The sequence below is a fragment of the Jaculus jaculus genome, chromosome X (genome assembly GCF_020740685.1).
Source record: "Jaculus jaculus isolate mJacJac1 chromosome X, mJacJac1.mat.Y.cur, whole genome shotgun sequence".
Taxonomy (NCBI): domain Eukaryota; kingdom Metazoa; phylum Chordata; class Mammalia; order Rodentia; family Dipodidae; genus Jaculus; species Jaculus jaculus.
Window position 1 is genome coordinate 50,949,129 of NC_059125.1, and position 26,892 is coordinate 50,976,020.

Here is a 26,892-nt window from a genome sequence, read left to right on the forward strand (position 1 = left end):
TTTTAAAAAAGGATGCCCAAATCTTAAGAGTCAAACAGACAGCAGAAAACCATCTGCCACACGATTCCCAAAATGCTCCTAAGTGGAAGAGGCCGTGAAAGGTCAAGGAACAACCAAGCTAAGAAACTAGGGCTCCAAAGATCATAGAAAGAATGTGGTCTCTGGACACCTGTGATTTCCCATGCCAACAGCTGTCACTAATAACTAAGCATGTCAGTTATTTCCCCTTTCTCCTTCCCTTCCCAGCCTTCCTCAATCACTCTTCTGTAATATGGGAATCAAATTCAGGGTCCCCAAAGCCAGGCATGGTGGTGCACGCCTTTAATCCCAGCACTTGAGAGGCAGAGGTAGGAGAATCACAGTGAGTTCGAGGCCACCCTGAGACTACATAGTGAGTTCCAGGTCAGCCTGAGCTAGAGTGAGACCCTATCTCAAAAAAAAAAAAAAAAATTCAGGGTCCCATAAATAAATGCTAGGCAAGCACTCTACTGCTGAGCTACACCCCCAGCCCTGCTTTTCTACATCTCAACCTATTCTCATCTGTCTCATGGGATAGTGATCCAAATTTTGCAGGAGAGCCTGAAGTATCAGCTCAATGTATGGCAAACAGCAGGGGTCAGAAAAACAACAGCATACCCTTTATGTTTGCTTCCCAACCAATTCCAACTCTCAGTTACATATTCCCTCCAATGCATGGCAGAAAGTCAGAACCTGCAGGCCTTGCACTAAGTCTAAGGGGACTGCCATCTGTCCATGTACAAGCTAGACTAGAAACAGGGGGACAAAGTCCCCTTCTCAGGGAAATGTATTGTGTACTCTGCACCAGGGAAACCTCTAGATGAGGCCTAGAGACCAGGGGCCATGTACTTCAGTGGAGAGGCCATAGGACTTCTGAGGTTTTACAGAGAAAAGCCCAGGACAGCTCAGTCAGGGGAAACGTGTAGCCATAGTGCTGATAAGGAAAGGCCTTCAACCTGCTGTGGTCAGCTCTTCCTGTAAGCTCGGGCCCCTTACTGGAAGGCCCCAAATGGGGGGGGGGAGATATTGCAGCAGAATAGCTAGATACACACTCACAAAACTGCTCTTGATAGGGACTATTGTACATGCCAGGTCCACACTATCCCCAAGTAGGCCAGATGTCCAATTAATAGCAATCTTGCATTCCCTCCCCATCCAGCCTGAGGTTGATACAGGTCCTAAGAATTAGCAGGACCCTCATCTGTGTTTTTTTTTTTCCCCAAGGTAGGGTCTTCCTCTAATTCAGACTGACCTGGAATTCACTATGTAGTCTCAGGGTGGCCTCCAACTCACAGCAATCCTTCTGCCTCTCCCTCTCAAGTGCTGGGATTAAAGATGAGCACCACCATGCCTGCTCTGCTTCCCCCCACCCCAGGTAGGGTCTTATTCTGGCTCAAGCTGACCTAGAACTTTGTAGTCCCAGGCTGGCCTCAAACTCAGTGATCCTCCTACCTCTGCCTCCCAACTGTTAGGACTAAAGGTGTGTGTCACCATGCAGGACTTCCATTTGTTTTTATAAGTGTTTTAATTTATTTTATACTTTATTATTTTATTTTATTGTTTTAGAGTATTTTATTTTTAATTTTTGGTTTTATTGAGGTAGGGTTTCACCATATCCCAGTCTGACCTAGATCTCACTCTATAGTTCCAGGCTGGCCTCTAACTCAGTTATTTATTTGACTGATAGATTGATTTTGTTTGTTGAAGTAGGGTCTCACTCTAGCCCAGGCTGATCTGGAACTCACTATGTAGTTCCAGACTGGCCATAAATTCATGCCCCACCACACCAGGCCTAATTTACTTGGGAGGAAGGGAAAATGAGCATCCCAGGGCCACTTGCCTGCTGCAAACGAACTCCAAACACATGTGTCACATTGGCATGTGGCTTTACGTAGGTACTGGGAAATGAAACCTGGGCCTGAAGGACTCAGGAACCAGATGGATGCCATGACAGGATTCAGTCCTCAGTAGGCCTAAGTTTCTGTTTCCCAGCAAAATCTAAATTTTATTTATTTATTTATTTATTTATTTATTTATTTATTTATTTATTTTTTACTGATTACGCCATACATTCCTGTAGTCATAGATAAGTTCAATTCCCCTAGTCCCAGCCTGCCAACTTTGCCTGCCAAAATCCTAAACCAACCAGAGGAGTACACTGTTTAAATCAACCAATCATGTACCCATCCCCTCTTCTATGTTCAAATCCCTATAAAAACCCTACCCTCGGGCTGGAGAGATGGCTTAGCGGTTAAGTGCTTGCCTGTGAAGCCTAAGGACCCAGGTTCAAGGCTCAGTTCCCCAGGACCCACGTTAGCCAGATGCACAAGGGGGCACATGTGTCTTGAGTTCGTTTGCAGTGGCTGGAGGCCCTGGCATGCCCATTCTCTCTCACTCTCTCTCTGCCTCTTTCTAATAAATAAATAAACATAAAAAAAATTAAAAAAAAACCTACCCTCCCACTATTCGGGGCTCTTGTACAGATCCACTGTGTTGGTGAAGTCAAGAGACCGAGTTTAAGCCCGAATTAAAGCTCCTTTCCCTTGCATATGTGTTTGGTTCTCCTTGGTGGTCACTGGGGGTGCCAAGAACTGGGCATAACAGGCCTACAGGCTTTGTAAGCAAGTGCCTTTAACCACTGAGCCATTTCCCCAGCCCCTATCTGTTTTTTAAAGTTTGTTTATTTATAAACAGAGAGAGAAAAGGCACACCAGGGCCTCTAGCTACTGTAAACAAACTTGAGATGCTGTGCCACTTTGTGCATTTCACTTACATGGGAACTGGGGAACAGAACCCAGGCCATTAGGCTTTGCAGGCAAGAACCTTAACCAGTAAGCATCTGTCCAGCTCCTTTTATCTATTTATTTACTTATTTTTGGTTTTCCGAGGTAGGGTCTCACTCTAGCTCAGGCTGACCTGGAATTCACACTGTAGTCTCAGGGTGGCCTCACACTCTTGGTGATCCTCCTATCTCTGCCTCCCAAGTGCTGGTATTAAAGGCATGTGCCACGCCATGTCCGGCTTTCCTTTTGGGTTTTTTGTTTTGTTTGTTTTTTGAAGTAGGGTCTCACTCTTGCTCAGGCTGACCTGGAACTCACTCTGTAAACCCAAGCTGGCCTCCAACTCACATAGATCGCCCTACCTCTGCCTCTGGAGTGCTGGGATTAAAGGCATGTGCAACCACACCCCTATCTGGTGTTTCTTTTTTAATTTTACAGAGAGAGAGAGCACGCCCGCGAGAGAGGGCGAGCCAGCATGAGACCGAGCACACCAGGGCCTTAGCCACTGCAATCGTGTGCCAGGTGCTTCCGCCACCTAGTGGACATTTACGTAGACCAACAGAACCCATTGGCTGAAAAATTTCTTCTTGGTATAAGTGATCATTCTAGGATCTGGAAAGTATTATATCAAGTGAAGTAACCAAGGCCAAGAAAGTCAAACATTACAAGTTCTCTCTCATATGTAGATACTAGCTACAAATATTCAGATTTGTATGTGAGTTGGAGTAAAAGTCAGTAGTAGAGGCCAGAAAGCTAGAAAGGGTGTATGAGGGAGGGAGGGTGGAGAGGGGATGATATTATAGATATGCAAGTAGAGGATCAGATTACTGGGGGTAGAATCCTCTTAGTAGTATCAAGGAAAAGAATATATGAAAGGAAGGGTGGGAGGATGGTTAATCAAAATTTAAGATGTTATGAATAAGCCATATGGAAACCTACTTCTTTGTAAGACAATAATATATGTGCTTTTTTTTAAAAAGAGTTTGGGCAGAAGTATCCATGCACATTGATAATGGTATGCTATAGCTATAGAAGCTATAGACTGTTATTAGAAAAATTTCACTGGGGCTGGACAGATTGCTTAGTGGTTAAGGCACTTGCCCACAAAGCCTAAGGAGCTAGGTTCAACTCCCCAGAACCAATGTAAGCCAGATGCACATGGTGGTGCGTTGGACTAAAATGTCTAGAGGCCCTAGCATTCCCATTCTCTCCCTCTCTCTTCCCACCCCCTCCCTCTCCCAAATAAATGAATGCCTCCAAAATATTGCAGACCATTACCAAAATTCTTGGTTGCCCACCAGAACTAGATGGTAAGGCCCTCCTGCTGAAGACTCCATGTGCTTTGGCTACAGGTCACTGAGAAATCAAGCTGGAACTTATTATATTTATGGAAGTTGTCAAAAATAGTGCAGTAGTTTGAATGGATGGCCCCCAATATATTCAGGAGTTTATTAAAGTTTATAATTTATAACTGTAGCCACCTCGCTGGAGAACGTGTCACTGGGCAGATCCTAAGGTGTAATAGTGGGTTTGGAATTCCAGTCTAAAGATATGCAAAGTGCCTGAGTTCTGCCTAGAGTTCCTGAAGTGTGCTTGCTTTGCTGGTGGTTTTTGGCTTTTCTCTCTCTGCCTGGGCCTGTGAAAGTGGGTCAACTTCTTCTACCACTATGGAACAGCCCCTCTATCTATAAGGTTCAATAAATCCCTTCCTCCATAATTGTGCCTGGTCTGGAAGTTCAATCTAGTGACCTGAGACTGTCTGATACAAATAATTAAAAAAAAATTAAAGGTAGGACTCCTTACAATGCACTCTTCCAGACACAAAATGGCCTGGATATCCATGACCTCGCAGTGCCTGACACTACCTACACAGGGTCATCATAATAGGAGAAAAAAGATAATGACATCAAAATAAGAGACTGATTGAGAGGGGGAGGGAATATGATGAAGAGTGGAGTTGTGATGGGGAAATGGGGAGAGGAGGGAATTACTAGGGTTTATTGTCTATATAATGAAAGAAGCTTTAGAAAGAAGTGCCCCTTGGCCAGATGTGGTGGCACTTGATTTAATCCCAGCACTTGGGAGCAGATGTATAAATTTGAGGTCAGCCTGGGACTACAGAGTGAGTTCTACATCAACCTGAGCTATAGTGAGACCCTATCTGGGGGGGAAAAAACAGAATGAAAGAAAGAATAACTTCTTGCCCAGTGTCACTCCAAATATCAGTGGCACAACTGTCTGAAGTAACACCTGAACCAGTCTAGGCATGGGGACCACCTAGGGACTGATAAAAGAGAACAAATCCAAAAAGAATTCAAGGAGACTTTAGGAACACCACCATTTCCCACATGGGAAAACAGGCCACAAGCCACACAGCAGTTATGAGTTGGGGCCCAAACTAAGAACTAAACCTTCTTACTCTCAGCTCAAAGCTCCTATCAGGGGCCACTTTTCCTTAGGTGAAAACACAGACAAGTGGAAAGAAAAGGTCACACTCTCTGTTTCTCTTCACACTGGCTTGGGACTTCACAGCTACTTTCTAGGTCACACATTCATAGCCAGAAAGACCTCAAAAATCTAGTTCATGCTGGCTAGTAGATGGTAATAATTCATTAATTATTTTTAAAAATATTTTATTTATATTTATTTGAAGGGGGGAGAGAGAGAATGGGCACACCAGGGTATCCAGCCATTGCAAACAGACACATGCACCACCTAGTGCATTTATTTGGCTTACATGGATCCTGGGTAATTGAATCTGGGTCCTTTGGCTTTGCAGGCAAAAGCCTTAACTACTAAGCCACTCTCCAGCCCTGATTTATTAATTCTTAAATTGGGCATGGTGGCTCATACCTATAATCCCAGAATTTGGGAAGCTGGAAGCTGAGCTAGGCAGATCCCTGTGAGTCTGAGGTCAGTCTGAGCTAGACAGTGAATTACAGGTAAGCCTCGGCTAGAATGAGACTCTGCCTAAACAAACAAATAACTCTTAGCAGGGCATAGTGGCTCACATCTGTAAACGTAGCACTCAGAAGGCTGAGACAGGAGGATTGCTGCGAGTTCCAAGCTAGCATGGAACTACACAGCAAGACTGTTTTTTTTTTTTTTTAAAGAAGGGAAGAAACTTAATTTTGTATGATACTGGCAATTTGATCACTTCAAAAAAAAAAAAGAGAAAGAGAGAGAGAGTGCCCCCGGGCATGATAGTGAATGCCTTTAAACTCAACACTTGGGAGGCAGAGGTAGGTAGATCACTTTGAGTTCAAGGCCACCCTGAGACTACATAGTGAATTCCAAGTCAGCCTGAACTACAGTGAGACCCTAGCTTGAAAAAAATAATAGGAAAAAGTGCCTGTAAAGTTAGAGTCATACAGAATATGTATGGATGACATGATCCAGTATCATAGTTTTACTGTAAAAATACTCTTGGTTCCGGGGAAGTGAGAAAGAGTAGGTAGGTTAGTGATGAAACAAGGCTATCCATGTGCTGATGACTATTCTGAATCTAAATAGTGGCTACACAGGGTTCGCTATTCTCTTTATTTTGGTGCAAGTTAAAAAAAAAAAAAACTAATATAAAGCCGGGCGTGGTGATACACACCTTTAATCCCAGCATTTGGGAGGCAGAGGTAGGAGAATCACTTTGAGTTCAAGGCCACCCTGAGACTACATAGTGAATTCCAGGTCATCCTGAGCTAGAATGAGACCCTGCCTCGAAAAACCAAAAAAAAACCCTAATATAAAAGGAAGTTATAAAAAATCTATTTTGAGATACACATGCAGAAGAAAACACATCCCAAACACAGCACACCAGGATAGAATCTGGGTATAAACTATATCCCAGAGCAACAGTAATGTACCATGGTTAAAAGAATGGGCCTTAGGTTAATCAAACTCAGATAGAAAGTCTTGGTTACATATACCTTCTGTGTGACCCTAGGCAAGTCAGTCCTCATTTTTAGTTTTTTTTTTTAATTTTTATTTATTTATCCATTTTGAGAGAGAGAGAGAGGCAGATAGAATGGGTGTGCCAGGGCATCCACCCACTGCAAATGAACTCCAGACACATGTACCCCTTTGTGCATTTGGCTTACGCTGGTACTGGGAAATTGAACCTGGGTCCTTAGGCTTCGCAGACAAGTGCCTTAATCACTAAGCCATCTGTCCAGCCCTCAGTCCTCATTTTTGAGCCACTTTTCCATTCTGACAAATGGAAGCAGCAATAGCCCCTACACTCAACTAGATTGGAGAGGATTAAAAGGCTCTCCTATAGCTGTAGTTTCAGTAGAGCAATCTAAGTGATGTTATTTTCTTTATTATTATCATTGATGATGTTATTACTCTCACCATAGCACTGTCTCACAAATCAAGACCAGGAGCCAGCACAAACTTGAGAAGAGTGCCCGGATATCCTAAAACATCAGCTAATTCTGCTTCATCCCCTTCTCAGGGGCTACTCCTGACAACTGGGACACAACTCAGAGGCAGCCCTAGGCCCCTGAGGGCTGAGGCAGGACTCACCTACAGCCCGGAATAGACAAGCGCCGTCCTCCTTCATCTGCTTGATGATGAAGCCTTTCTTGTCCCGTAGGGCCTTTTCAAACCAATGCTCCTGCTGGAGGTAAGAGACAGGGGTCAGCAACCGAGAAGGCCTGTACCCCCTCCCCAAGGCCCTGTCCTCAAGCTTATGAGGGGCCCAGGTGACTGACAAAAGAGGACACTGTGCCAGGCGTGATGGTGCATGCCTTTAATCCCAGCACTCAGCACTCGGGAGGCAGAGGCAGGAGGATTGCCATGAGTTCAAGGCCACCCTGAAACTACATAGTGAATTCCAGATCAGCTTGGGCCAGAGTGAGACCCTACCTCGAAAAACCAATAAAAAAAAAATCAGCTGGACATGGGGGATCACACCTTTAATCCCAGTACTCATGAGGCTGAGGTAATGAAGGATCACTGTGAATTTGAGGCCAGCCTGGCTGCAGAGTGAATTCCATGTCAGCCTGGACTAGGGTGAGATCCTGCCTCAACCAACCAACCAATAAATAAATAATCCAAAGTCTTTAACTCATGTTGCATAACAATATGACCTAGAACTGACATACAACCACTTGAGGGTGAAGAGTCAAATATTTTCATGCAAGACTGTGAGGTGCTACTTAGCCTCTGCTGAAGTGTTATATAATACAAAGTGTATACACCAGGTGACTTTTCTAAATTCTCAAATTTCTTATATTCCAAATCAAATCTAGTCCCAAAGTCAGTTAAATAAACCTGTACAAATGTGTGCTTTCAGAATTTTTTTAAATTTACGTACTGCTTAAGACATTTTCCATTTGAAAACAAACAGAAGCAGGCCTTTCCCAGGCTCCTTACGCCCTCTTCTGGCCACCAGAAGCAGTCAGTTTGACCCAGCAACAGGGCTACAAGCTATAGGTTGCAAAGGCCTGCTCCTTGAAGACATAACTCTATCCAAGGATTTATAGGAATCTGTTTAATGTTGACCACAGAGTTAAGTGCCACCTCTCTGCAAGGCCATCTTTATTCCATCCTAGGCAAGGTATGGAATCCATCCTGCATGAAAACTATAGGATAGGACTCTTGTTAAGAGTGAGCATAATGTTTGTCTAGAGCTCTGGGTTTCAATCCCGGCCAGATCTATCACCCCATTATTCCCTGATTTTAGATAAGCTGGCTAAACTCATGCCTCAGATCCTTATCAAATGGGGTATATAGGGTATACCTGACAAAGCTGTCAAAAGACTTGGGAGTTTCAGGACCTGAAGTGGGTTTGTAAGGTTGGAGGGTTAGCTCTGGAGTTCATATGCAGTGGCAAGAGGCCCTGGTGTGCACATTCTCATTCTGTCTCCTTGCAAATACTAAAAATTTAAAAAGAGGGACAAGGGAATACCTAGCTAGCCCCACTCTCAGCACCCACTATATCAGGTAAGATGACAAAGGTACTCAGAGGCTCTTAAGGGCTTCCATGGGCATCACAAAGACTCCTATTTATATACAACCTTCCAGCAGCTCCTCCTCTGGAGGCTGTGAGTCCACTATAGCCAGTTAACAACCCTAAGCCCATTCGTGCTACACATGGCCAGCCATTTCCCAAAACCACAGGCCTACTCTGGCCAGGTGACCAGCAGGGAAGTTATAACTATCACTAAAGCCCCAGACCTGACAGAAGGGAAAGTTTAAGAAAATTGAGTTGGTGTGGTATCACAGAACTTTAATCCCAGCACTTGGAAGGCAGAGGTAGGAGGATTGCTGTGAGTTCAAGGCCAGACTTCCAAGTCAGCCTGGGTTAGAGGGAAATCCTACCTCAAAAAAAAAAAAAAAAGTGTGGAACAGGGCCCCGAGGAGATAGCTCAGTCAGTAAAGCCAAATCCGATTCCCAGCACCTACATAAAAATGAAATGCATAGTAGCACATGCCTATAATCCCAGTGCAGAGGAGACAGAGACAGCAGAATACTAGTGGGCTCACTGGTCAGCCAGTCTAGCCTAAGTGATGAGCTCCAGGCCAACAGGAAGCCTTGTGTAGCATTCCAGAGGATGGCAACCCAAGTTGTCCTCTGGCCACTACGCATGTGTACCAACACAAATATGACCACACATGCACAAACATACATCCATATATTCATACACACACAAAATTAAAGATGCAGAGCATCCACAGCACCACAAAAGCATTAAAAGGGAGAGGGGGAAAACAATAACTTCCCAGGAGAGCAGAAGGGAAAAAGATAAAAGAATGAGTGGAGGGCTGGAGATATGGCTCTGCAGTTAAGGCACCTGCCTGCAAAGCCTAAGGATCCAGGTTCAATTCCCCAGGCCCCACATAAGACAGATGCACAAGGTGGAACATACTTCTGGAGTTCATTTGCAGTGGCTGTAGGCTCTGATGAGCCCATTAATTCTCTCTTTCTCTCCTCTCAAATAATAAAAATTGTACACACACACATATATATTAAGAATGAGTAGAGAGAAGGGGAGAGGGCTACTCCTTATTCATTCAACAAATAACTGAGTCAGGTCCTGGGCTGGCAAAAGAGAACAGAGAAAGAAATCAGGCTTTGTCTCTACCCTGACCTCAGAAAGTATCTATCAAGGAAGAGGCAGAGGAAGGGACAAAGACTAGATACAGTATGAGCAAGACTGCGAAAGAGGTGAAAACACCTGAGCTTTTGTGAAACAGAAGAAAAGACCTGACCCTGCCATTAAGGCTGGCTCCTAAGCAAAGGATTAAGACACCAAGACCTCCAGAAATGCTTCGTAACTGGGTAAGAACTGTTATTCCTGCCACTAAATACCAAGGATGCTCAAAGCCTGGCAATGTGTACAGTCGAGCAAAGGTCCAAATAGGGGACGCAGGTAAGCAGGGAAAGCCCGGGAAGAAAGATGAACACACATTAGTAGAGTGCCTGACCCAAGTGCTGAGTACAAAGGTAACCTCACGTAATTGTCCTCACCACACCTCAAGTAGCAAGCAGCATTTTAGAAAGGCAGAAAGGAACTGGGGTTTAGGCACCACCAAAGCCTAGCATAGAAGCAATAGAAGATGCTCCACAAGCCACAGCAGACATATCTGGCAGCAGGTCCTGGGAAAATTCTTGTTTTGTGCCTATAACTGAAGGAGACCTGTGTATACAGACCCTTGCACAAGCAAGTCCTAGGGCTCCAGAATGGCATTTGGACCTAGACCAACAGATGGACCAATAGACACCCACTGGTCTTGGTACCTCAGTTTGAAAAATGTGGGCTCTGACCCTTCTCTATCTCCCTTCAGGAAGAAAATATTTAGGAAGTTCTGGTGGGAGTATAAGGGTGAAGGATAATCAAGTGATAGGTAAATTTAAGCTATTATCAATCCCTTGTCATGAGAAGGTCCAGTTTTTACCCTGAACTTTACAAGTTCACTGCTGAGCCTAATTCTGAACCTTCACAAAAGGGCTTGGCAAACATCTCTAACACTGTGGTATTCCAGAAGCCGAGAAAGGAGCCGTATAGCCTACTGGCACAAAAGAAATCAGAACAGGCTGTGTAACTCAACTAACTGTGAAACAGGAATAACAAGCCGCCCAATGACAAGGACACTGGGCAGTACTGTATCCAGTAAGAGAACATTTAGCAAATTCCCATTCCCTCCATGATCTGTAGTGGGCTTAATAATAGACACCCAGAAATTTCAGGCCTTAATCCCTAGAACCTGTACATGTTACATTATAATGAAATGGAGTGCTGGCATGGTGATTAAATTGAGAATCTTAAGATGGGGAGGTGACACTAAAGGATTGGATGGAAGCTAAATGCAATCACAAGTGTGATTGTTAATCTTGTTAACTTGACTGGATTTGGAATCATCTAGGAGACACAACTTTGGATGTGTCATTGGGAAACATCCAGTGAAGTATAACTGAGCCTAGAGAATTCTGTAAAGTGCTATAGGCAGAGCTTAATGAGCCATTTTGGTGAGAATACAGACGGAAGAGCTAAAGAGATGTCTCAGCAGTTAAGGCGCTTGCCTACAGAGCCTAACAACTCAAGAAGAATTCCCCAGAACCCACAGAAAGCCAAATACACAAAGCGGCACATACATCTGGAGTTCGTTTGCAGTGGCTGGAGGCCCTGGTGCACCCGTTCTGTCTGTCTGTCTTCTATCTCTCTTTGCTTGCAAATAAATATTTTTTGTGCAGTTTTAAAAAGTTTTAATTTGAACAACTTAAATAAAAATATATTTTATAAATAATTTTTCCACAGACTTGATTGAAGATGGATGCAAACAGTACAAAAAGACATAATGCAACAACAAAGGGTTAAAGAAATTACAGAAAAACATAGCTGTAACTTTCCTATGTAAAAAATACATTATAAGGCTGGGTTTGGTGGCACACGCCTTTAATCCTAGCCCTTGGGAGGCAGAGGTAGGAGGATCACTGTGAGTTCAAGGCCACCCTGAGCCTACATGGTGACTTCCAGGTCAGCCTGAGCTAGCATGAGACCCCACCTTAAACCGTCCCCCCCCCAAAATATATATGTTATACTTCACACAGCATTTTTTGTGCAAAATGTTTTAGAGTGCTATGTCGGACCAGTCAAACCCCTATAAAAGTAAACTTTTATAGTTATTTTGCATATTACAGGCACAGCTGAAATAATGAATCTTTTCTCCCCATAAGTTAATGTACCTTAGTTCAACATTGTATTTTTATTTTATAAGATTGAAGGTTGAACTTGGTCTCATTTTGTAAACACGTGTGTGTGTGTGTGTGTACCTAAGTATCTCCTTTGACATTGAATAAACCCCCAAAGCAATTACAGTATTTTCAAAGATGTCATTCTCTAAATTAATCTGTGTTCATTTTCTCATTAAATAGCTCTTTAGGAAATTAAATTAAACTAGCATCTGTCAATCAGAGGACATCCTCTGTTGAGACTTCCAGTTTTTGCTGTGGGACAAAGAGTGTCCTAAAGGAGGTTTTATTAGCACCATCAAAATCTGCATAGGATGAGCTGGTTGGCTTGGCTGGTCTGCCTGGAGTACAGAAGAAACTTTCAGCCACCAACTGGGACCCTTTAGGTGTCACAGGAACAGGCTGCTGTGCTCCTTCCTGTTCTAGCAACTGATTGTCCATTCTGCTGACTCTGGTCTGAGATTGATGAGCCATGGTTGGTGGGCTTCCCTTGCTGGGAATTGGTATTTTCTGGTATGATGCTAGCAGCTTCTATCTGTGGGGACACAGGAACAGTTCCAGGTCCAGGGCTGGCAGACACCTGCACAGCGAGGGAGATGGGGTTCAAGTGCTGCAGGGTGAAATTTATGATGGCTGAGCTTGGGTTCTGGACAGCAGCAGTTGGCTCGAAGTGACAGCTGGGCTGTTCGCAACAGATACAGCTGCCACGGAAGTTGGGGAGACCATTAACTTCAAGGGTGTCACATGAAAAGAGGGAAAATTAACAGAGTGATCTTGGATGTCATCACCTGCAATTGGGGAGCTGTATATTCTGTGATTTGGGGAAAGTGTACCTGAGCTTTCTTTGCTAGACAACATGGATTCTGCCCCAAGGGAGGAGCAATGGGGGAGAGGAATTTGGTATCCTTTGGGAACAAGGTCGTAGAGACATTTTCAAGCCCTTTCAGGACCTCTTTAAGCTTCTTTTTAGAAGCTCTGTCGTCAAGTGTGTCCACCCTCTTCGATGCTCTTTCTCCAGTTTTCTCCTTGTTTCAATTCTTTGCACCTTGTCTCTCTGATGCTAAGTGTGAGCTCCCAGATCTGCAGGAGGCACTGGGGCTTTTGGCATCTCTGGTAGCCTTATCAGAGGTGACATCTGTAGAGTCTTTGGACCCAGCAGCATTAGAGGAGTGGGTAGGGACGAATGTCGGACTCAGACCCCGGAGCAGCGTCAGCACCTGTGCTTGGGCAGGCTGCAAGTAGATGGCATAGGATGGGTCTGAGGTAGGATCTCAGGCACAGCCGATGACAGGGGGCTGGGGATCAGAGGGACCACCTCCAGAAGGTTGAATGTGGGAAGGAGCTGTGAGCTCTAGCTCAGTGTTTGCTGTGGTGTCCAGAGGGGCCAGCGGCTTATAGGGTCCAGATCTTTATAGCTTGACTCTTTCCTTTGAGGTTCACCAGATTGCTCCAACTGAATTTTGCAAACAGCCATGAGCTGAGCCATTTTATTTGGAAAGGGTGGAGAATTCTGAAAGCTCTTAGCTTGGTTGCTCTTGACAGGGCTGCTGGGAGCAGAGTTAATCTTTCTCTGATCACTTTCTATACTCCTTACCAGGTTGATAAGGGAAGGGTGTCAACTAAAGCTGTGTCTCCCACAAGTATAAAAAAGGGTTTTGGCCGGGCGTGGTGGCGCACACCTTTAATCCCAGCACTCGGGAGGCAGAGGTAGGAGGACTGCCATGAGTTCGAGGCCACCCTGAGACTCCATAGTGAATTCCAGGTCAGCCTGGGCTAGAGTGAGACCCTACGTTGAAAAACCAAAAAAGGGTTTTGGCACAGTTCTCTTTTGCAGATGGCTTCACCTCCAGATCAGAGGTGGCAAAGGGAATGACGGGGCTGAAGCCATTGTTATTTGGGCTGATTTCAGGGCCTGTTCATTTAGAAGGTGATTTTCGACCCTATTCCCCGGTGACATGAACTTTCTTGATAAGATCCAGGCTACTCAGAACACTAGCAACATCATACAAACTCCTATTTTTTTTATTTTTTTGTATATTTTTATTTATTTATTTGAGAGCGACACAGAGCGAGCGAGAGAGAGAGGGAGAGAGGGAGAGGGAGAGAGAATGGGCACGGCAGTGCCTTCAGCCACTGCAAACAAACTCCAGACGCGTGCGCCCCCTTGTGCATCTGGCTAACGTGGGTCCTGGGGAATGGAGCCTCGAACCGTGGTCCTTAGGCTTCACAGGCAAGTGCTTAGCCACTAAGCCATCTCTCCAGCCCACAACCTCCTAATTTTTGTTTTAAACTTGCTTTTGCCCAAATCTTCTGCGTGGTCCTTCCCAATTAAAATATTGGCAGCAATTTCGAGACTTACAATCTGGAGTGTTGACACCAAAGCAACATAACAAACTTCTGGCTCATCACTCTAAAGGACTTTTCTTTGTGGCTTTTTACAGAAGCTGCTCAAAATTCCACTCCAGGAAGTCCAACAAAACACTTGTGTGTGTGTCCATTCTAGACAGAGTTTGACTTGATCACGTGGTCCTCTATACCATAGCCCTTCATTAAGTCAAACTCCTGTTCATATTCCTTCTTCTTGATCATCATGACCTGCTCAGCAAACTTGTTCTCCCTGATGCTCTTCAGAGTCCCCAGGGTTTTGGTGAGGTTGTGTCACCTGTGCCAAATGTGCCTGTTTTTGGCAAGGTGGCTCACCATGTGCAAGATAAGTGTTTATGCAAAAAGTCTCTGGCCTCAGGTTGTTACTTCTGTTGTCAGACAGCCCCCTTTTCTGATCTTGGCTGCAGTTCTCTGGGCTCACTGCACTTATAAGCATTTTCAGATCGGTTGTGGGTGTCCATGGCTCTCCCTGGGAAACTTCCCTGGACTTGGTGGGTGTGGTCAAAGAGCCAAAGTCAGGCTGGGTCTCTGCCAGCAACATATTAGTCTTCGTAGACTCCTTCAAGGAAGTTTTCATCAGTCCCCTTTTATGTGGCTCAAAAAAGAGGTTCTCCTTTTCATTATCCATTCTGTCAACATCCCAAACATTTAGCGTTTCTTTGAAAACAAAAACCTGCAGTTCCTTTCAATCCCAGTCGTTCAAGTAGTCCAAATCAATTATATTAAAAATGTTAATATCCTATGTGCAAGTCAGGGCACTGAGCCCAGGTGCTGGCTGAGTACACCACCCCGGGGAACCATCCCAACACACAGTGGCTCTAGATGCTTGGGTCTCCCACCTTGCACACACGTGCAGCTGCACACCAGCAAAACCCTGGGAAGCTGCTGGGTATGAACCTTCCAGCTTCAGACCCAGGTTCTAAGCACACTGTCAGTCCTTTCACCTGTCGCCGGGGGCTAGTCGGGTAGCTCTGGGGGAGAGGGTCCACCACGCACCAGAGCCCACATCAGCCCCTCTTCCTGCCACACTGAGCAGGATGCTGTGGGGCTTCTGTGAGGGAGTGTGGAGCAGCAAGTCCCCGATTTGAAATTAACCCAGACCCGGAGAGGGTGCTCCCCATAAATAAATATTTTTTAAAAAACAAATGTAGACAGTAGAGTCCCACCTCATGATATTTCACCCAGGATAAAGCACTACTAGTGGCCATTCACATAACATTCTGGCAAAAAAAAAAAAAAAAATGTTGCGCCTTGATCATTTATTTGAATGAGGCTGAATTCAGAAGTAATGAACTGAGGGGCTGGAGAGATGGCTTAGCGGGTAAGGCATTTGCCTGCAAAGCCAAATGATCCTGGTTCGATTCTCCAAGACCCATGTAAGCCAGATACAGAAGAAGGTGCATGGAGTTTGTTTGCAGGGCCTGGAGGCCCTGGAGCACCCATTCTCTCTCTCTCTTAAATAATTAAATTAAATAAATAAAATATATTTTAAAAAGTAATCTATGAAGGGAGAAAACATGCTCAGAAGACATAGATTGTTATTAGAAACATTTCAATGCCAGGGACAGGATACTTTCCAGTGAGTTATTGGCCAGGGAGGCCCCTGACACCACCAAAACATTACAATCTATTGCTAAGGCTGTTAGTTGCTCTCCAGAACTAGATAACACTAAAGACTTCACATAATTGGGCTGAGAAATCAAGCTGCAGCTGAGCTGTAAATCTCCACCCTGTTCTCTGTCAGGATACTGGGAATTCCTATGCAGCCTGTTGGGGAAGAAAAACCATCAATTGTCTTAACCAACAGTGGACCCTGCAAACTTCACAGCTACCCAAAAGACAGTCGAAATATACCAACTGGTGGTGCAGTGGTGGCATGCCTGAGTTGAGGAAAACCAACTGCCAACTGAAACTTGCTCCATGGGAGGGAACTCATGCCTGGTACTGAAAACCTAGTCAAAAACCTAAGGTTGAGGAGGTCATAAGCCCTAAGGGGGAAACTACTACTGTTGTCTGGATAAATGGATATATAATAACCACCAAACTGCCCTTGAAACACTTATGTTTATTCCCATGCATTAACACTATTCTCACTTTTTAAAAATTGTTTTCAGAGGTAGGATCTCACTCTAGCTCAGGCTGACCTGGAATTCACTATATAGTCTCAAACTCCTGGCAAGCTTACCATCTCTGCACCCCAAGTACTGGGATTAAAGGCGTGTGCCACTACACCAGGCTTACTTTCACTTTGGGTTGGAGAAGTTTCTCAGGCTGCAGAGATGGCTTAACAGTTAAGGCACTTACATGCAAAGCCAAAGAACCCAGGTTCAATTCCCCAGGATCCATGTAAGCCACATGCACAAGGTAGCACATGCACCTGGAATTCGTTTACAGTAGCTAAAGACCCTGGTGTGCTCAATGTATGTCTGTCTGTCTCTCTCTCTCTTTCATAAACAAATAAATCTAAGTTTCTCGGGCTGGGGAGATGGTTTAGCGGTTAAGGCATTTGCCTTTGAAGCCTAATGAACCAGGCTCAATTTCCAAAGACCCAAATAAAACAGATACACAAGGTGGCACATACATCTGGAGTTCCTTTGCAGTGGCTGCATGCTCTTGTGTGCAACCTTTATATCTGTCTATTTCGCCTTCTCTCTTTCTCCAATAAATAAACACATTAATTTTTCTTTAAAGAAGCTTCTCTTTTCAGATGGTAGTAACCACTGGGGTGACTTAAAATGGACAAAACTGGGCTGGAGAGATGGCTTAACGGTTAAGGTGCTTGACTGCAAAGCATAAATACCCAGGTTCAATTCCCCAGTACCCACATAAAGCAGATGAACTTATGTGTCTGGAGTTCATTTGCAGTGGCTGGATGCCCTGGCACACCCATACTCATTCTCTCTCTCTCTCTCTCTGTGTCTCTCTGTGTGTGTGTGTGTGTATGAATGTGTATGTGTGTATCTCAAAATGAATAAATAAAAATTAAAAAATAAATTTTAGGCTGGAGCAATGACTTAGCAGTTAAGGAATTTGCCTGCAAAGCCAAAGGACCCAGGCTTGATTCCTCAGGATCCACGTTAGCCAGATGAACAAGGCGGCACACACGTCTGGAGTACGTTTGCAGTGGCTGGAGATTCTGGCATGCCCATTCTCTCTTTCTCTATCTGTCAGATAAGTAAATAAAAATAAAGTATTTTTAAAAATGAACAAAGTAACTGGGCATGATGGTACATGCCTTTAATCTCAGCACTTGGGAGGTAGAAAAGAGAAAGACTGCCATGAGTTCAAGATCACCCTGAAACTACATAGTGAAATCCATGATAGCCTGGGCGAGAGCAAGACTCTACATTGAAAAAAACAAAAAAGCCAGGTGTGGTGGCACGTGCCTTTAATCCCAGCACTCGGGAGGCAGAGGTGTGAGGATCACCACGAGTTCAAGGCCACCCTGAGACTACACAGTTAATTCTAGGTCAGCATGAGCAAAAGTAAGACTCTACCTCAAAAAACAACAAAAAATGTACAAAGTGCTCAGAAGTAAATAGTAGAGTGCGCACCAATATATGAGCCATCTCTTTCAACCCTGCAAGGCTCAGGGACCATAGTGCAACATGTGGTAAAAAGGATGTAAGAGCCAAAAGAAGGGAAGGACCACTTACAATACCATCATCCAGACACAAAGTGGGCTAGATAGTCATGACCTCACAGTGTATGATGCTACGTATACAAGACCTGCATAACAGGAGTGGGGGAAATGATGACATCAAAACAGAAGAGAAACTAGTTAGAAAGAAGGGATTCCAAGCCAGACATGATGGCACATGCCTTTAATACCAGCACTCAGGTGCAGAGGTAAGAGGAACATCATGAGTTCAAGCCCATCCTGAGACTACATAGTGAATTCCAGGTCAACCTGAGCTAGAGACCCTACCTCGAAAAATCAAGAGAAAAAAAAAGGGATTCAGGGAGGTCCCTGATGCCCCCAAAACATTATAAGCCATTGCTGAAGCCCTTGTTTCCCACCAGGAATAGATAGTTAAGACCCTATTGCTGGACTGAAGAGATGGCTTAGCAGTTAAGCACTTGCCTGTGAAGCCTAAGGACCTCGGTTCAAGGCTTGATTCTCCAGGACCCACTTTAACCACATGCACAAGGGGGTGCATGCATCTGGAGGTTGTTTTCAGTGGCTGGAGGCCCTGGCACACCCATTCTCTCTCTCTCCCTCTTTCTCTCTCTGTCTGTTGCTATTAAATAAATAAAAATAAACAAAAAATAGTTTAAAAAAGACCCTATTGCTGAAGACCCCACATACTTGAGCTGCAAGGCCACTGAAAAATCCTGCTGGAACTGAGCTGATAACCTCCTCCATGTAGACCAGCTGACAGAAAGCTGGAAGAAGCCATTCTACATGTAGTTCAATGGGAGAAACAGATACCACCAGTGAAGATACTCAACAGTGGACACTGCAAGCCTTGTAATTGGCCAGCCAGCCCAAATGAGCCTATGGGTGCAATAGTAGCATATCTGTCATGGTGGAAACCAACTACCCTCCAACTGGACTAGAGGCCCACTCCATGGGGGAAAACACAACCCTGATACTGAAAACTTAAAACGGGGGTAGTGATGAGCCCTAGGAGTGTAACATCTGCTGATGTCTGGAAAAAATGTATATACTATGCTTGTCAAACTGTCCAGTAAGCACTTCTCTTAATATTTATACCCTTATATTAACGCTACTCTCACTTTGAGTAGAGAATCTTCTCTTTTGAGATGGCAGTGACTTTGGGATGACTCAGAAGGTATCATAGTGCTGGAAAGAAGTGACTGGAGTACTGAGTAACATCTCGATCACACCTTCCAAGGGTCAGGGTCTAATGTGGAAGAGGTGGCGGAAAGAATTTAAGAGCCAAAGGAAGGGTAGGACTCCTTATAACGTGCTCCCTCTAGACATAAAATGGCCTGGATATCCATGACCTCATAGTGCCTGACACTACCTACACAAGACCATCATAAGAGGAGGAAAAGACCATGACATCAAAATAAAAGAGAGACTGATTGAGATGGGGAAGGGATATGATGGAGAATGGAATTTCAAAGGGGAAAGTGGAGGAGGAGGGAGGGTATTACCATGGGATACTTTTTATAATCATGGAAAATGTTAATAAAAATTGAGAAAAAAAATCCTGCTGTAACTGAGCTGATAACCTGCTCCATGTAGATCACTTGACAGAAAGCTGGAAGAAGCCATTCTGCATGCAGTTCAATGGGAGAGAGAGAAATCACCAGTGAAAATACTCAACAGTGGACATTGCAAGCCTTATATATGGCAAGTAGACCAAATGAGCCAATGCGTGCAATAGTAGTACGTCTGTCATGGTGGAAAGCAACTGCACTCTAATTGGACTGGAGACCCACTCCATGGGAAGGGAATATATCGCTGATACTGAAAACTTAAAACACGGGTAATCATGAGCGCTAGGGGTATAATGTCTGCTGCCGCCTGGATAAATGCTCATCAACCTACCCAGTAAGCACTTCTCTTAATGTTCATACCCTTATATTAAGCTAATCTCACTTTTGGTAGAGAATCTTCTCTTTTCAGATGGCAGTGAACTTGGGATGATCCAGAAGGTATCATAGTGCTGGAAAGAAGTGACCGGAGTGCTCAGTACTGTATTATCTCTATCACACCTTCCAAGGCTAAGGGTCTAATGCAGAAGAGGTGGCAGAAAGAATGTAAGGGCCAAAGGAAGGGTAGGACTCCTTACAACGTGCCCCCCCCAGACTAAAATGGCCTGAATATCCATGATCTCACGGTGCCTGACACTACCTACACAAGACCATCATAAGAGGAGGAAAAGATCATGACATCAAAGTAAGAGAGACCGATTGGGAAGGGGATATGAGAGAGAATGGAATTTCAAAGGGGAAAGTGGGGTAAGGAAGTGTATTACCATGGGATATTTTTTATAATCATGGAAGTTGTTATTAAAAATTTGAAAAAAATAAAACAAAAAAAGGGATCAGTGAAGGTGGAATTGGGAGGAAGAAAAGGGGAGTACTGGGAGGGAATTATGATCATGTTATATTGTGAATATTTATGGAACCTGTCAATACAAAGTTGTTTTTTTTAATTTCTTTATTTATTTATTTGAGAGCGACAGACACAGAGAGAAAGACAGATAGAGGGAGAGAGAGAGAATGGGCGCGCCAGGGCTTCCAGCCTCTGCAAACGAACTCCAGACACGTGCGCCCCCTTGTGCATCTGGCTAACGTGGGACCTGAGGAACCGAGCCTCGAACCAGGGTCCTTAGGCTTCACAGGCAAGCACTTAACCACTAAGCCATCTCTCCAGCCCAATACAAAGTTTTAAAAGGGGCTAGACACTGCAATATCTCTATCACACCTTCCAAGGCTCAGGATCCATTGTGGAAGAGGTGGCGGAAAGAATGTAAGAGCCGGGATGGAGAGATGGCTTAGCAGTTAAGCGCTTTCCTATGAAGCCTAAGGACCCCGGTTCGAGGCTCAATTCCCCAGGACCCACGTTAGCCAGATGCACAAGGGGGCGCATGCACCTGGAGTTCATTTGCAGTGGCTGGAGGCCCTGGTGTGCCCATTCTCTCCCTCTCTCTCCCCCCCCCCCTCTCTCCCTCTTTCTCTGTTATCTATCACTCTCAAACAAATAAATAAAAATAAAAACAAACAAGCAAAGGAAGAATGTAAGAGCCAAAGGAAGGGCAGAACTGCTTACGATGCAGTCTTCCAAACACAAAATGGCCTGGATATCCATGACATCACAGTGCCTGACACTACCTACACAAGACCATTATAAAAGGAGGAAAAGATCATGACATCAAAATAAGAGAGACTTTGCATGCAGTTCAATGGGAAAAAGAGAAATCACCCGTGAAGAAACTCAACAGTTGGGCTGGAGAGATGGCTTAGCAGTTAAGCGCTTGCCTGGAAAGCCTAAGGACCCTGGTTCGAGGCCCGATTCTCCAGAACCCATGTTAGCCAGGTGCACAAGGGGGCATACATGTCTGGAGTTCGTTTGTAGTGGCTGGAAGCCCTGGTGCGCCCATTCTCTCTCTCTGCCTCTTTCTTTGTCACTCTCAAGTAAATAAATAAAAATGAACAAAATTAAAAAAAAAACCTCAACAGTGGACACTACATGCCTTACATTTGGCCAGCCAGGCCAAATGATCCAACAGGTGCAATAGTGGCACATCTGACATGGTGGAAACTAACTGCCCTCTAATTGGACTGGAGGCCCACTCCATGGGAAGGGAATACATCCCTGATACTGAAAACTTAAAACAGGAGTAGTCATGAGCCCTAGGGGTATAACGTCTTCTGCTGCCTGGTTACATGTATATACTATGCCCATCAAACTGCCCAGAAAGCAATTCTCTTAATGTTTGTACCCTTATATTAATGCTAATCTCACTATTGGTAGAGAATCTTTTTTTTTTTTTTTCAGATAGCAATAATCTTGGGTCAACTCAGAAGGTATCATCATGCTGAAAAGAAGTGAACGGAGTGCTCAGATCTGTAATATCTCTATCACACCTTCCTAGGCTCAGGGCCTAATGCAGAAGAGGTGGTAGAAAGAATGTAAGAGCCAAAGGAAGGGTAGGTCCCCTTACAACATGCTCCCTCCAGACACAAAATGGCCTGGATATCCATGACCTCACAGTGCTTGACACTACCTACACAAGACCATCATTAAGAGGAGGAAAAGATCATGACATCAAAATAAAAGAGAGACTGATTGAGAAGGGAAGGGGATATGATGGAGAACAGAGTTTCAAAGGGGAAAGTGAGGGGAGGGAGGGTATTACCATGGGATATGTTTTATAATCATGGAAGTTGTTAATAAAAATTTGAAAAAAAAATTGACTGATTGAAAGGGGAGGGGATATGATGGAGAATGCAATTTCAAAGGGGAAAGTAGGGGAAGGGAGGGCATTACCATGGAATGTTTTCAATCATGGAAGTTGTTAATAAAACTAATAATAAAATATTTAAAAGGGGGGGGGCTAGAAAAAAGCCAGGCCTGGTGGTACATGCCTTGGGATTAAACAGTTGGGAGGCAGAGGCAGGAGGATCACTGTGAGTTCAAGGCTACCTTGAGACTACATAGTGGGTTCCAGGTCACCCTGAACTAGAGTGAGACCCTACCTCAAAAACCTAAAAATTGGGCTGGAGAGATGGCTTAGCGGTTAAGCGCTTGCCTGTGAAGCCTAAGGACCCCGGTTCAAGGCTCGGTTCCCCAGGTCCCACGTTAGCCAGATGCACAAGGGGGCGCACGCGTCTGGAGTTCGTTTGCAGAGGCTGGAAGCCCTGGCACGCCCATTCTCTCTCTCTCTCCCTCTATCTGTCTTTCTCTCTGTGTCTGTCACTCTCAAATAAATAAATAAATAAAAATTAAAAAAAAATATTAAAAAAAAACCTAAAAATTAAAATAAACTAAAAGGGGCTGGAGAGAGGCTCAGTGGTTAATGCACTTGCCTGTGAAGCCTAATGACCTGAGTTCAATTCTCCAGTACCGACATAAAGCCAGATGCACAAAGTGGTGCATCTGTTGAGTTTGTTTGCACTGGCTAAAGGTGTTAATATGCCCATTTTCTCTCCCTGCCGGGTATGTTAATATATGCCTTTAATATCAGAATTCGGTAGGTATAGGTTGGAGGATTTCTGTTGAGTCTAAGGCCACCCTGAGACTACATACTGAATTCTAGGTCAGCCTGGACTAGAGGGAGACCCTACCTTTAAAAACAATAAGACAAATAAACTCCAAATTAATGGACTGAATTGTTTCACAGAACAAATTTCAAGATAAGTCATAAAAAATTTTTCAAGATAGCCTAACAGCCAGACTGTAGTATATGTATCACTTATTTCATTAACTCAGATTTATAGTGAAAGCAGTGATCAGATCATAAAGATGTGGGTGGGAACTATGCTCTTTCAAGAAGAACCAGGTTAAATTTTTGGGCTGGCTCATAATTGTCATTCCAGCACTTGGGAGTTAAAAGCAGGAGGATCAGAAGTTCAAAGTCAGCCATACATACATAGCTAGTTTGAGGCCAACCTGGGCTACATGATACTCTGTCTCAATTAGCTATGTAATCAACCCCAGTATTCAAGAGGCAGAGAGGTAGGAGGATTGCTGAGAATTTGCACTCTCAGGCTACAAGAGTGAATTCCAGGTCAGCCTAGGTTAAAGTCAGACCCTAGCTGGAAAAAAGTAAAAAAAAAGCTATGGACAGAAATGTGCCATTGACAAGGAAAAGGAGTCTGAACCCATTTAAGTTGCAGACAGACACAGACATATTTGGACTAAGTGGCTGTGATTGTTAAAAGAGATGAGTATAACTGAGGAGAAACTTACGCACTTACACTCTACATCAGGACACTAAGGTAATGTGCCTTGAGGGCAATATCCTACCCATTGCCTTTAATATCAGAACTCGTTAGGTATAGGTTGGAGGATTTCTGTTGAGTCTAAGGCCACCATGAGACTACATACTGAATTCTAGGTCAGCCTGGACTAGAGGGAGACCCTACCTTAAAAAAACATGATGTTGATTAGGCAGATTCAAAAGATACAATAATTAGGGAATCAAGCAGGCTTGTACCAAGATTTCAGAAAACCACTGAAGCCAGGAAGTAGATGGCAGGGTCCAATTCCAAGCAATGAGGCCCTAAGCCACAGCATGAAGCTATGAAAGTGACACTAAACTTGCAATGGAGACCCTAGGATATTGGAGATGCAGAAACATGAAACATTCACCAAGGGAAACTTCAGGCAGTGAAGCTAGCCCCAAAAATAAAGCATATGTTCCCAAAGCCATAGAGTTGGAAGGGCAGAGCTTGTAAGAACAGAGACAATGCCATTAAAAACCCAAATTTGCAGATATGGAACCTGAGGGTTTGGTGTTTGCTCTGCTGGGTTTCATCTTTTCTTCGGTTCCATCTGTTTGGGTGTCAAGTTGATAAGGAAGACACTTGTAATAGCTAATCTTCAGAGTCAACATCGCTGGATTTGTAATCACCTAGGAAACATACCTAAAGACATATCTATCTATCTATCTATCTATCTATCTATCTATCTATCTATCTATCTATCTATCTCTCTCTCTCTCTCTCTCTCTCTTTTTTTTTTTTTTTTTTTTTTTTTTTTGATTTTCCGAGGTTGGGTCTCACTCTAGCTCAGGCTGACCTGGAATTCACTATGTAGTCTCAGGGTGGCCTCGAACTCACAGTGATCCTCCTACCTCTGCCTCCCCTAATGCTAGGATTAAAGGCATGCGCCACCACACCCAGCTCAAAAGTCTCTCTCTCTCTCTCTCTCTCTCTCTCTCTCTCTCTCTCTCTCTCTCTCTCTCTGCCTCACTCTCATAAATAAATAAACAAAACAAACCCGAAAAAGAAAAAAAAAAGAGAGAGGTGCTGGCACTGCATTCCAGGCAAAATGCTGGGCATTCTATCTCACCTCCTTAAAAAAAAAAAAAAAAAAGTGGAACTGGAGAGATAGCTTAGCAGATAAGGCACTTACTTGCCTGTGAAGCCTAAGGACCCAGGTTCAATTCTCCAGGTCCCACATTAGGCAGATGCACATTGTGGCACATGCGTCTGGAGTTCATTTGCAGTGTTTAGAGGCCCCGGCATGCCCATTCTCTCTCTCTCCCTCTGCCCATAAATAAAATAATAGTAAACATTTTTAAAGCTATTAAAAATAAAATAGGGGCTGGAGAGATGGCTTAGCGGTTAAGCGCTTGCCTGTGAAGCCTAAGGACCCCGGTTCGAGGCTCGGTTCCCCAGGTCCCATGTTAGCCAGATGCACAAGGGGGCGCACGCGTCTGGAGTTCGTTTGCAGAGGCTGGAAGCCCTGGCGCGCCCATTCTCTCTCTCTTTCCCTCTATCTGTCTTTCTCTCTGTGTCTGTCACTCTCAAATAAATAAATAAAAAATTTAAAAATAAAATAAAATAAAATAGGAAGCCGGGCGTGGTGGCGCATGCCTTTAATCCCAAAACTTGGGAGGCAGAGGTAGAAGGATAGCCTTGAGTTCAAGGCCACCCTGAGACTACATACTTAATTCCAAGTCAGTCTGGACCCTACCTCGAAAAAAACAAAATAAAAAATAAAATAGGAAAATAATAAAAAATAATAATAATATAGGGCTGGAGAGATTTCTTAGTGGTTAAGGCGCTTGCCTACTAAGCCTAAGGACACAGGTTCAATTACCCAGTACCCACATAAACCAGGTGCACAAGGTGGCATATGTGTCTGGAGTTCATCTGTGGTGGCTAGTGGGCCTGTCGCATCCATTCTCTCTCTCTCTCTCTCTCTACCTGCCTCTTTCTCTCCCTCAAATAAATAAAATATTTTTAAAATAAAATACAGCAGGGTGTGGTGGTACAAGCCTTTAATCTTAGCACATGGGAGACAGAGATAGGATCGTCATGTGTTTGAGGCCACCCTGAGACTATATAGTGAATTCCAGGTCAGCCTGGGCTAGAGTAAGACAGTACCTCTGTAAAACAAAAATAAATAAGAGAAAGGAAAAAGAAGAAAGCAAGCTGAGCACCAGCATTCATCTCTGTGCTGCTTTTTGTTGTTGTTGTTGCTATTTTGTTTTTTCAAGGTAGGGTCTCGCTCTAGCCAAGACTGACCTGAAATTCGCTGTGCAGTCAATCTCAGGCTGGCCTCGAACTCATAAAGATCTTTCTACCTCAGCCTCCAGAGTGCTGTCTCTCTGCTTCTTATTTATTTAGTTAGTTTTTCAAGGTAGGGTCTCACTCTGGCCCAGGCTGACCTGGAATTCACTACGTAGTCTCACAGTGGCCTCAAACTCAAAGCAATCCTCCTAAGTGCTGGAATTAAAAGTATGTGCCACCACGCCTGGCCTCTCTGCTTCTTGATGGCAGACACAGTATGATCAGATGCCTTACACTCCTGCCACCATACCTTCTCCACTATGACTGTATGCCCTCAAACTGAGCTACAGTAAATCTTTCCTTAAATTGCTTTTGTCAGATATTTTTGTATGAAAAATGAGAAAGTAACTAATACAAGTGTCTTTTTATAAAAAAAGAGACAGGAAAATTTAATAGAAGACGAAACCATACATCTGTATATAGGGAAAGCAATGTGAAGATGGATTAGAGAATACAGCCATAGACCAAGGAATAGTGGCAAACATCAGAAGCTAGAAATGGTCTGGATTCTCCCCTAGAGCCTCTGAAGTCAATTCAAGTGCCAACACCTTGATGTTGATCTAGTGAAACTGATTTTGGACTTATGACCACCAGAACTGCAAAAGAATGCACATGTGCACTTAAAATTTTCATTTATTGGGCTGGAGAGATGGCTCAATGGCTAAAAGCACTTATTTGTAAAGCCTGACAGTCTAGGTTCAATTCCCAGTACGTATGTAAAGACAGATGCACAAAGTCACACATGCATCTGGAGTTCATTTGCAGTGGCAGGAAACCTTGTTGAACCTATTTTTT

General features: G+C 44.1%; 1 protein-coding gene across 2 annotated transcripts in view; it reads right to left on the reverse strand.

The window, feature by feature from the left end:
• Otud5 (OTU deubiquitinase 5) overlaps positions 1-26,892 on the reverse strand; it is a 68,091-nt gene that overhangs the window by 26,391 nt on the left and 14,808 nt on the right. For both annotated transcript variants that reach the window (XM_004670088.3, XM_004670089.2), the window contains exon 2: positions 7,320-7,413. In XM_004670088.3, the coding sequence (XP_004670145.2) occupies positions 7,320-7,413 (94 nt within the window). The remainder of the gene's footprint in view (positions 1-7,319; positions 7,414-26,892) is intronic.